This window comes from Delphinapterus leucas, chromosome 16, assembly GCF_059928025.1.
Source record: "Delphinapterus leucas isolate spDelLeu-1000000601 "Yukka" chromosome 16, BTC_Dleu_Yukka2, whole genome shotgun sequence".
NCBI lineage: Eukaryota > Metazoa > Chordata > Mammalia > Artiodactyla > Monodontidae > Delphinapterus > Delphinapterus leucas.
Window position 1 is genome coordinate 76,659,557 of NC_143144.1, and position 12,254 is coordinate 76,671,810.

A 12,254-nucleotide genomic window follows, 5' to 3' on the forward strand; every position below is an offset into this window, starting at 1 on the left:
AGAAAAAGCTTAATAAAATGTATGTGTATTATGAAATTGTGTAAAATATGTCTTCATTTGGACAGGATTGGGAGAAAAATATGTGAATATAAAAAATTACATTAGCAAGTGATTGTGGATAAAGATTGTGGATACATTTTTCTCTTTTAAAAAAATTGTGATATTGTTCTTTATATTTCAAAGGAGTACAACTAGATGCTCTTAGATAAACACTTTCAGTATATGTCGGGGGCTACGAGTGCCCTGCTTTGTCTTATGGCTTCTAGGCCTCTTGATTTAGTCTGTCCACACTCAAGGCTTATTACAGGACAGACTTTGAATTACAAGTCAGTCATCTATCCTGAGTAGAACTACAAGTATGACACTTAGAGATTAGACGTATCAGTGGCAAGTTGGCATTTTTTTTTTTTTTTTTTGCAGTACGCAGGCCTCTCACTGTTGTGGCCTCTCCTGTTGCGGAGCACGGGCTCCGGACGCGCAGGCTCAGCAGCCACGGCTCATGGGCCCAGCAGCTCTGCAGCATGCGGGATCTTCCCGGACCGGGGCACGAACCCGTGTCCCCTGCATTGGCAGGTGGACTCTCAACCACTGCGCCACCAGGGAAGCCCGGCATTTGTTTTTAATTGCAACAATCGGAGGATTCTATGAAAGACCAGACAATGTGAAAGCCTGTTAGAGTGTCTCACAATCTATTTGCACCAAGGTCCAAGCTTGTTAAGAATGTGAAAATCAATAGAATCCTTTCTTCCCAAGAAATCATGATTCCCTACCACATACAACCTCGTGGGCTTAATCTAATTTATGAAATGCTATTCCATGGGCACAATATTAAGACATTGTTTATTTGGACTAATAAAATTCTGTTGAATAAACCAAATAAGGAAGTCCTCTAGTTTATTCTTCCCTTAAAAACAGCCAATAACTGGATAAACACACACTGATAGAACTTAAGTGGCCTCAGGAATGAGATTTGCTGGCAGGTCCATTATGTGGACCCTCCCTGGAAAGAGGGAAAGGGTGAGAACGGGTGCTGACCTGGCTTCTCGTCCTTAATACTCAGGACAGCTATCACACTGGAGAATCTTACATGCAATATTTTTAACCTCTAAATTTGTCCAAAGTCAAGAGCTAGGAGGCGGCAGGACCAGAGCAGGACTCCTGTCTGTGTGTCTGGCTGTCTGTCTAACCGCAAAGCCCTCACTGTCTCCAGCAACTCCTAACTGCCTCTCCTTGTGTGCAGGATGTAAGAGAAACACATCCCTCACACAGCTTCCTCGGGAGAAATCCATTTCATCATGACTGCTTTTCTCAGAAGCATCCTTTAGTCTAATAAACCTCAATTACCATGTCATAAGGTGCAGTGACTGATCCATTATACTGTAATAATTATCCATAATATGTAGGGACATAAAAAGAGATTAATAACGAGAGTAACCAGATAATAAATCAGACTGATGATTATCCGTGAGGAAGTAAGGAGTGGGCGGAAGGTGTTTAAGGAAAAACTCAAGGAAAGATAGGCAGATGCCAAGTCTAGGCTGTCAGTCTAGTACCCCTCCCCTTCAGCCAATCCCCCGCTCTGGGTGCCTTTCCTTTAAAAGGTACTGACTGCACAAAGTGTGCACTCCTGGTCACCTTTCATCCCCTTTGACAATGTCACAACCACTCCTAAACCTCACATGAAAGCAGCTCTGTATCCTGGACTGAGTCCTAACCAGGTAGAGGTTCGCCTCTGTCACTGGCCAGAAATATGATCTTGGGTAAGTCCCTTCCCCTTTCTGAGGTTGAGTTTCTTTATCTAGAACATGGGGTTGGTGATAGCTACCGCTGACGAAACAAGGTTGGTTTGGAATTCAAATGCTTTCGTTTAAATAAGACAGGATTGACCAATTTAAAATAACAATGTTATAAGGAAAATACTCTAACAGATGCAGTAAATGTCTTGGCACAAAGTGATGCTAGAGATAGCGGGAGGCTGAGTGACCAAGGGTCAAGAGAAGGGTCTCAGTAAAGATACAGCCTGAGAAGGGAGGCTCAGGGGACCCAAGCCTGGAAGAGAATGAGGCATTGTCATCCTGAAAGATACACAAGCTGCAGCCCCTCTCCTTTAAAAGCTAACCCCTGAGGCCACCGGCCCTAAGCTTCAGACAGCATTGTAAGCACGATGTGATTGCAGGGCGGTCAGCAGAGCACTGGTTGGGGCTTGCCCGGCAGCTCAAACAGCCTGTGTCTTTGGCTATGTGTGAGGACAGCCTGGTCTTTCAGAAAGAGCTGAGTTAGCCCATTCAGGCCAAGGTCATCATGGTCCATTCAGAACTTTGATTCCCAAACCCTGTCTGGTGTGTTCCCTCAAAACCCTGGTCTTAAATCTGGTCACTGTGGTTTTGGTATCCTGGTGACTGACACAGCAAATTCAACTCCACTTTTACCCAAATCCTCATTACTTCTTCTCTTTGCAGGATGCACCTTAGAGAGGGAAGATCTTTCTCCAAATTCAAGGTGATAAAGCTTAGAGGGGCCAGTGCTATCAAAAAAAAAAAAGGGCCTAGATTTATATCCCGGCTCTGTCAGTAAATTATAAGGTACTTAGGAACCCAAGTGCTGTGTTAGGCTCTTTTACTGTATTATCTAATGTAATGCTTTTAATCATCCAAGGATAATTACCAACCCCCTCTAAAAAATAGAAGAAAAGGAGGCTTAATCAACTCAAGTAATTTGCCCAAAGTTACAATAAATGCCTTTCTATTACTGATGCTAACCATCCATGACTCCCTAGGACCAGAAGAAGGAAATCCAGTATGAGGATCAAAGAAAAGGCTTAGCTCACATGGAAAGTCCTTAGCTCACTGCCTGACACATGGTTCATTCCCAGCAAATGATACCTGGTATTAGTAATAGAACTGAATTAAAAGAACCTTTAAAGGATCACATACAGTATGTGGATTCCATGGACTTGTGCACATAGAAGCACATGGTGTTAGAAGACATTTGGACAAGCGTGAAGGTCAGGAACTGTGCAGGACTACCAACAGTGTGACTGAAGTTGTTCATTATGCACCATCTTAAGTGAGATAAGACAAAAACACAATTAAAAGCTACATAAATAGTAAAATATGCAGATAAAACAGAAAAATTTTTAATTCCTAAATTTTCTCTTTGACTAACTTCATTATTCCTAGGCGTGTACCCTGTCCTTATACACCATGTTTCAGCATCAGAATTATGTTCCTGTCCCTTTCCACAATCAGGCCACAACCAGGCCAGTACTATCTTTCTTAGTTTTGGAAACAAGACCATGGCTTCAGTCCTTGACCTTATTGGGTATATGTGCTCAGCCAAGCGGCTCAACATTCATGTTGCTACCTATAGAATGGGAGAACTTTTTGGTAAATCTGATAAGGGATTTGTGTCTAAAGTAGGTAAGGAAATTTTATAACTCAATAGTGAAGAGACAAATAACCCAATTGAAAAATGAGCCAAAAATCGGAATAACATTTATCCAAAGAAGATATACAAATGGCCAATAAACACATGGAAAGATGCTCAACATCATTAGCCATCAGGGAAATGCAAACCAAAACCACAGTGAGAACCACTTCACACTCACTAGGATGGCTACAAAAAGACAGAGAATAAAAAGTGTTGGGGAGAATGTGGAGAAATGCTATCCTCATACACTGCTGATGGGACTGTAAAATGGTGGAGCAGCCTCTTTGGAAAACAATCTTGTAGTTCCTTAAAAAGTTAAACATTAGAATTACCATATGAGCCGGCAGTTCCAGTCCTAGGTATATACCCAAGAGAAGTGAAAACATATGTTCACATAAAAACCTGCACAGGAATGTTCATAGTAGCATTATTTGTAATAGCTGGAAGATAAAAACAACACAAATGTGCATTAACAGATGAATGGATAAGTAAAAGGTGCTATATCCATACAATGAAATATTGTTCAGAAATAGAAATAACAAAGTACTGCTATATACTACAAAATGGAAAAATTTGAAAACATTACACTAAAGGAAGAAGACAAGTACAAAGAACCAAATGTTGTATGATTCCATTTCTATGAAATGTCCAGAAAAGGCAAATCTGTGGAGATAGTAGCTTGGTGGTTGCCTAGGGATGAGGACAGGGTCATGAGGTCAGGGGGAAATGATGACTGACTGTTAACAGGTATAGGATTTCTTTTCGAAGTGACGAAAGAGTCTAAAATTGATTGTGGTGATGGTTGCAAAGTTCTGTGAATATACTAAAAGCAACCAAATTGTGCGATTAAGTAGGTGAATTATATCTCAATAAAAGTATGATTTTTAAAAAATCCTATGCTTCCCAGGCAGCTGGCATTCATTGCAACTGGACTGTGGTGTGGATTGTGCCATGGAGGGCAATGTGGTGTTGTCAGTAGTTAAAATTATCAGTTCTGGAACCAGATTCACCTGGGTTCCAACACTGCTCTGTCTTTTATTGACTGCATAACTTCAGGCAACTCCGTGAGCCTTAATTTTGTCATCCATAGGATACTTGTTATAATACAGCCTTATGACTTTGAGTAGATTCTGTGGGATGATGCAGATGGGGTGAAGGGCTTGGCATAGTACCTGGCATTTTATGAGTGCTCCATAGTAAGCAGCTGACTTCATCTTCTTCATCCTCAACATCTCCATCCATGGTCAAACCAATTTACTAGCACTCTCTCTGATGTGACCTTGGAAATTTCACTTACAAAGTAAGTGATTTATTCAGTAATATATTATTTCTGTCTTCATCCCTTTCCTCTGCTTTGTCCCACCCAAGCAGAGTAGTAATTGGAAATATCACCATTATATTCTTATCTCCACCAACTTTAAAAGAGGAAAAACAGTTGTCCTAGTTTAGGGAAGCAAATGAGACGGCTGTGGAAGGATGCTCTGAGCCCACTTTACCTGGCCTTGGAGTTGACGTCATTGGACGTGGAGTGAAATGGTAGTTTTTCAGGCATAGAAGAAGAGCTTAGGTTCCTTCCCATGGAAAGAGCAATTGTCCAATGTGTTTACTCTGTCTTCCACACTGGCCAAGACAGATGCTTCAGAGAAAGCCATAAAAACCCAGGAAACATACTTAATTCACACTCTTGTACCATGGGAGACATATTACTGTTCCAACCCCAGCTGTTCATCCATCCTTTTCCCTGAATATTCAACATTCATGTCCTCAAGGCAGCTTACAGATTCAAACTAATTAATTCCCTTACTATAAGAGGGTTCCCTGCCCCCTTCTCCATCTGTGAGCTTCTGCACTGACTCCTTACTGTCACCTCATGCCTGGTTGACCTTATGCTCAAGGCCATTTAAAACTCTTGCACCATCAGTCATTTATTGAGGACCAGGAAGAGTGTTGGGCGTTGGGGTGAAAGGAATATTGAGATTTGGTTCCTTTCTGAGAGGAGTTCTAAGTCTACTAGAGTGTATTTATTCTGCTATAACACAGTTGCCTAAAAATGTGTTAGTCTCCCTTGCTAGACAAACATATCTGCAGATAACAATAATGTAGGTTATAAATATTGAAATAGCACAGAAGAACAGCACAGAAGAGTGGTTTCTCAGAGGTCACTACACATTTCCATTTACATCTCATTGGCCAGAATTCAGCCTTATGACTTGATCTAGTTGTAAGGGAAGCTGGGGTATGCATTAATTTAATGGAGTGATAATGTGCCTGGAAACAAATTGTGGTTACGTTCCTAAGAAAGAAGAGGGGAATAAATTCTGGGAGACAATTAGCAATCTCTGTCACAGGAGGCACCAATGATTTTTAATAAGGCAGTGGTATATTTAGATCTGTGGTTATGGGTATCTCTGCTAGCCCCAAAGTATCATCAGTAGGGAAGGATGTGGGGCAGGGAAGGCAGGACAGCAAGGGAAGGGAAGCAGCAATTGCCGGAGAATAACTAAAAGCCAAAATGTATTCATTAACTTTAACAACTAAGAGGACGTTGTCGGTAATCGTTGAGAAAGCCGTTTTATAAGAGTGATAAGGTGGACACAACGACCCATGATGACAAAATTACCATTATTTTTGTTCCTTTTGTTGATTAAGGAACTAGCAGTGTATTTGGGGAGAGACAGAAGACTGCAAAAATTGTAAAGAAATCATTGTGTCGAGTGTTAAAGGATAAAAAAAAGTGTGGAGTACAGAGGAGGGAGTCGTTGAGTCTGACTTGAAGGAGAGCAGCAGAGGAGAAACTGGCAAACGAAAGCTACCCCAACAAACAGACACAGGCAAAGGGCACTTGGCCTCAGGAGAAACGCTATTTTGTTGTTGCTTTGTAAGTATTTCCAAGGCCAGATACGGAGTATTCTCCGTATTTGCAAATTTTTTCTGTTCCGGCCATTCTTCTCATTCACTCTCTCCATTCATCCAATTAACTTCACACATGCATTTATTCTATCAACTCCAAGAGGGCGGAGACTTTGTCTTCTTCATCAGCACATCTTCCATGCCTACAACAGTGTCTGTCATTGGTAGTTGCCCTAAGTGAACTAATCCAAGGCAGCAAGGCAAATTGGGGCTTTTAGCTCCTGCTTTTCACCATTTCCACCAGGGCACATAGGTCTACGCAGTCCCAGTCTGAACAAACCGGACGTAACCAGAGTCAGCACCTCTTTCTTCCGGGAACCACCGGCTCCTACGCAGAGCTGCGGGACCGCTACAGCGGCGGCATCCTGAAGTAGCCGGAACATAGGCGTGGCGGAACCTGAAGGAAGCCGTATCTGGGGGCGGTGGAACCAAAGTGCGGCGCCCACGAAGCCACCCGGACTCTGCTTGGAACGGAAGCGTAGTGGCCGCCGCTTCCTGGTTGCGGGTCGGCGCCGAGGGCCGGCCTTAGCCGCAGCGATGTTACCCTACACGGTGAATTTTAAGGTGTCGGCGCGCACCCTCACCGGGGCCCTCAGTGCCCACAACAAGGCGGCGGTGGACTGGTGAGGGCGCGGGGCTCCGAGGTCGCCAGGCTCGGCCAGGAGTTTGTGAGGGGAAGGGGACAAAACAAGAGGTTTCACCCCCCCCCTCCCCGCTTAGTTCGGCCTCGCAAAGACTGGGTGCCGCCCTCACACTTGGAGTTTTTCATTTAAATGCTGGATTTTTGTTGTTACGATAAAAGCTGTAAATGCCCCACGTGGGAACTTTCCCTGTGCGGATATATTTGCCCTCGTTCTACCATCTCTGTTTCTCTTTGCTCTTTTCCCCACACCTTCCTCACCCTCCCAGTCCCGTCTCTTAACCTGTCTCCAGTCTCCAGCCTTCTCTCCCCAATGTCAATTCCCCTGACCACGTTCTCGTCCCCATTCTGTCTTCTTTCTCTTTCATCCCTGTTTCTTACCTTTATTCATTCAACAGTGTGCCGGACCCTGTGCCAGGCTCCGGTGCTCTCGCCGGCACTTCATTTCACCTTTATCGGTTTACTGTGAAATGACACTGCAAATTGACAACTAGACAAATATAACGCAGACTGCGGTAGCTGTGGCTACTGGGAACGTTGGCAAGAGTACCGAAACCTCCTGTTCACTGTTTGTCTTTTTTTTATCTGGTGGGAAGGACCGGGGCTAATCACAGATACCGGGGAGCATGATCCCACGCACTTTGTGGATGCTCAGTATTAAAAGTTGAATAAGACAAGGTATATGCCCTCAAAGACAAATAGGCGACAGGAGTTGCTTTATACGTCTTCACGGCTCTACGTGCATGTCTCTCAGAACCTTCTTTTTTTATCTGAAAGAAAAACTAAACAAGCTTTTTAAAAATTTTATTTAAATGGTATAATGTCAAATACTAGCCTTTGGGCTTAAATAATTTTATTAATGGTGGTGCATGTTAGTTAGATTTCTCACTTATTTAGGCTGCCTCTTGGCAAGAGAGAAGTTGCTTTGCTTTGCTTTTTACTTAAATTTTAACACTTTTTGTTAGGGGCTGGCAAGGTTTAATTGCTTATGGATGTCATTCGTTGGTGGTAGTGATTGATTCCAATACTGCTCAAACGCTTCAAGTTTTAGAAAAACATAAAGCTGATGTTGTTAAGGTAAGTCAGATCCCACTTTGACCCTATAACATGTCTATTCTAAAGTTTTAAATATCGCTAGAATCTCAGTAAGTCATATGTACACATGTTGAATAGGTTTTAAGTATGATAATCTATTTGGGGTAGCCTAGTATTTCCATATATAATGTCACATCAGGATGAGCTAGTATGGCTCAGATGAGCTAGAATGAGCTAAAATGCTAGTTCTTAGGTCATTTCAAAGCTGGTGGAAAACACTAATTCTACCATGTACTGGACCACTCATTCACTCATTAATTTTGAGCACCTAACATGTGCTAAGGATATAGAGATGAAAGCCCTCAAGCAATTCATTGTCTAGCGAGGAAGAATGAAAAGAAAACATACAAATACAGTGTGGTAAGTGAGACCTGCCTAATAATGCTGTGGAAAGACAAAGGAGCTACAGGTCACCTCGTTTTAGGGATCAGAGGAGGGTCTCAGAAGTCTTTTCATTTTAGGGACTGTAAACAGTAGTTGGCCAAGTGAAAATTGGGAGAGGTGCACTGCAGGAAAAAGGGAGGATATACACAAAGGGAAGTAATATGTGTAAGGATGGCTAAAAGATGGGATACACATATAGGAGTGATGAAAGAAGGCAGCTGGAGAAATTCACCTGCCCCAAAAGGTTTGTAAGATTATGAAGGAATCTGGATTTTTAAGTAGGAGATTGATATGATTGTATTTGCATTTTAGAAAAACTCATTCTGGCAGCAGTGGAGGATCTGTTGGAAAAAGGGAAGACAAGGCAGTGGGATCATTTAGGAGAATTGCAGTAGTTTGGGCAGGAAATTCTTAGGGCCTAAAATAAAGCAGAGGCATGAAGGAGTTCCATTTAGGAGCTAAGAGGTAAACTTGATAGCCTTTATAGTAAACAATCTTAAGGGAGAGTCAGAATAGAATGACTCCAAGGTTTCTGTTTGAGTAGTTGAATGGCAGTGTTGCTTTGATGAGGTGAATGTATGAGAAGTCGGTGAGTTTAAGTGTTTAACGTGCAAAGTGTGAGACACCTGGGGCAATTGAATTATACTGATCTGGAATTTTAGGGGAGCTGTTACAATTGGAGATAGAGTTTTGGGGTCTTTTTCATTGTTAACAGGTTTACTGAGATATTCATACCATTTAAATTCACCCGTTTAAAGCATACAATTCCCTGGCTTTCAGTGTATCCACAGAGTTGTGTAGCTGTCACCACAGTCAATTTCATAACCCCCAAAGGAAACCCTGTACCCATTAGCAGTTGCTACCCATGCCTTTTCCCCGTCCCCTTCATCTCTAGGCAGCCACTAATCTACTTTCTGTCCTGTAGATTTGTCTGTTCTAGACATTTCAAATAAATGAGACGATACAATATGTGCCTAGCTTCTCTCACCTAGAATAATGTTTTCAAGGTTCATCCATGCCGTAGCATATGTCAGTACTCTGTTCCTTTTTATTGCTGAATAATATTCCACTGTATGATATACAACATTTATTTATTGATGGACATTTGGGTATTTCCCACTTTTTAGGTATTATGAATAATACTGCTGTGAACATTTGTGCACAGTCTGTTTGTGTGAACCTGTGTTTTCATTGCTCTTGGGTATATGCCTAGGATTAGAATTGCTGACTCATGGCAACTCTATGTTTAACTTTTTGAGGAACTGCCAGACCATTTTCCAAAGAGGCTGTGCTATTTTACATTTCTATAGCAGCGTATGAGGGCTCCAATTTCTCCTCATCCTGAACAACACTTGTTATTATATGTCCTTTTGATTATAGCCATCCTAGCAGATATGAAGTGGTTCTCATTGTGGTTTTGGTTTGCATTTCCCTGCTGGCTAATGATGTTTAGCATCTTTCCATGTGTTTTTTGGCCATTTGTATATCTTCTTTGAGAAGTGTCTGTTCATTCCTTTGCCCATTTTAAAATTGTATTTTTAAAAATTTTGGAGTTGTAAGAGTTCTTTATGTATTCTAGATACAAGTCCCTTATCAGATATATGGTTGGCAAATATTTTCCCTCATTCTGTGAGTTATCTTTCACTTTTTTGATAGTGCCCTATGAAGCACAAAAGTTTTAAATTTTGATGTAGGGATAATGTTTTTCTTTTGTTGCTGTATCCAAGAACCATTGCTCTTCCCAATGTCAATAAGATTTACACCTTTGTTTTCATCTAAGAATGTATGGTTTTAGCTCTTATATTTAAATTTCAGATCCATTTTGACTTAATTTTTGTATGTAATGTGAAGTAGAGAAAAATACAGGTGATTTTTTTTGCGGTACGCGGGCCTTTCACTGTTGTGGCCTCTCCTGTTGCGGAGCACAGGCTCCAGACGCACAGGCTCAGCGGCCATGGCACACGAGCCCAGCCGCTCCCGCGGCATGTGGGATCTTCCTGGACCGGGGCACAAACCCGTGTCCCCTGCATCGGCAGGCAGACTGACTCTCAACCACTGCACCACCAGGGAAGCCCCAGGTGATTTTTTTTTTTATAATACTAACATGTATCTTGTGATCTTGCTAAACTTGTTAGATCTAGTAATTTGGGTGATTTTTTTGTTTGTTTTACATAGACAATCATGTTACCTTCAGATAATGACAGTTTAGGTTTTTCACTGATAATCTGGTGTCTTTTATTTCTTTTCCTTTGTGCTATTGTGTTGACTAGGACCTCTACTACAGTGAATAGAAGTGGAGGGAGGATACTCTTGTCTTATTCCTGAGCCTAGGAGGAAAGCATTCATTCAATTCTGATGTTAGGTATAGGGGGTTTTTTTGTTTTGTTTTTTGGGTTTTTTTTTTTTTTTTTGAGAAAAAATATATTCTCTCCCCCGCCACACAACATTTCTGTCTTTTTGGCATTTCTGGAGTTTTCATTTCTTAGTGTAGATCTGTGTTTCAGTCTGGCATCATATTCCTTTTGCCTGAAGAATTTCCTTTAAGTCCTTGAGGCACGTATCTGATATTGGTTGATCCTTTCAGCTTTTATTTGGCTGAGAAACTATTTCACCAGTTTTTTTTTTCTTTTTTTTCTTGTAGTGCTTTAAAGATATCACTCCACTATCTCCCAGCTTGGGTAATTTTTAATGAGAAATTTTTGTCTTTGTTTCCCTGTATGCATTGTATCTTTTCTCATCTCATCTCCTTACGTTGATTTTCAGCAGTTTGATTATGCTGTGTTTAGGTGATTTTTTTTAACATTTTTATTGGAGTATAATTGCTTTACAATGGTGTGTTAGTTTCTGCTTTATAACAAAGTGAATCAGTTATACATATACATATATCCCCATATCTCTTCCCTCTTGCGTCTCCCTCCCTCCCACCCTCCCTATCCCACCCCTCTAGGTGGTCACAAAGCACCGAGCTGATCCTCCTGTGCTATGTGGCTGCTTCCTGCTAGCTATCTATTTTACATTTGGTAGTATATATATGTCCATATATACACTACCACTCTCTCACTTTGTCCCAGCTTACCCTTCCCCCTCCCTGTGTCCTCAAGTCCATTCTCTAGTAGGTCTGATTTTTTTTTTTAATATGTACACTGCTTGACGTTTACAAAGATGGAATTCAAGTACTACACACTCACACACAGACACACACAACAATAATTCTTATCCATGGTAGTTTTATTCTGTAAAGTTGTTGCAAACACTGAGTTAACATATACTGAAACATTCATGGCTCCTCAGGGAAATACACGGTGTGGTTCCGAGTGAGCCTTTAGTCACAATATTTTCATCAACTGATTGATACATAACCTTGTTTTTTATGTGTTTCTGTTAAAAGACATTTATTATATATTGTTGATTTATTATCATTGAGCTCATGACTGATAGCACTATAATTCATGCCTGGACAAAGGTTATTTCACGTGTCTTTTTTCTGTAAGGCACGTCACAACTTCTTGTGCTTAGGAGCACTAGAGAGCACTTCACCGCTGCGCTTGAGGACCATTTTAAACAGTGAAATCGTCAACAAGAAGCACAAAAATGCAAAAAACATGGTACTTAATAGCCCTCAGAAAAGACATTTGTTTACATTATGAGAACTGGAACAAGAGTGCCTCATTAACCACAGCTGGGATGCGGTTGCATGTTGAGTGACTCAGATTTTTCACTACCCTGCACATGTCCATGAATGACTGCAAAAGCACTGCGAATACTGATTTCGCAAATAAAATCACAAATACATTTT

The 12,254-nt window shown here is 41.3% G+C and overlaps 1 protein-coding gene across 6 annotated transcripts in view; it reads left to right on the top strand.

Moving 5' to 3' along the window:
* The first annotated feature begins 6,780 nt into the window (after nt 1-6,780).
* WDR11 (WD repeat domain 11) overlaps nt 6,781-12,254 on the top strand; it is a 54,396-nt gene continuing 48,922 nt past the window's right edge. For 2 of the 6 annotated variants that reach the window (XM_022568591.3, XM_022568593.3), the window contains exons 1-2: nt 6,790-6,962; nt 7,945-8,056. In XM_022568591.3, coding sequence (XP_022424299.1) covers nt 6,877-6,962; nt 7,945-8,056 — 198 coding nt within the window. In that variant the 5' untranslated portion in view covers nt 6,790-6,876. Of the gene's footprint in view, nt 6,963-7,944; nt 8,057-12,254 lie in introns of all 6 variants that reach the window. The other 4 variants (XM_089898246.1, XM_022568592.3, XR_016388184.1 and 1 more) reach the window with 4 other exon arrangements.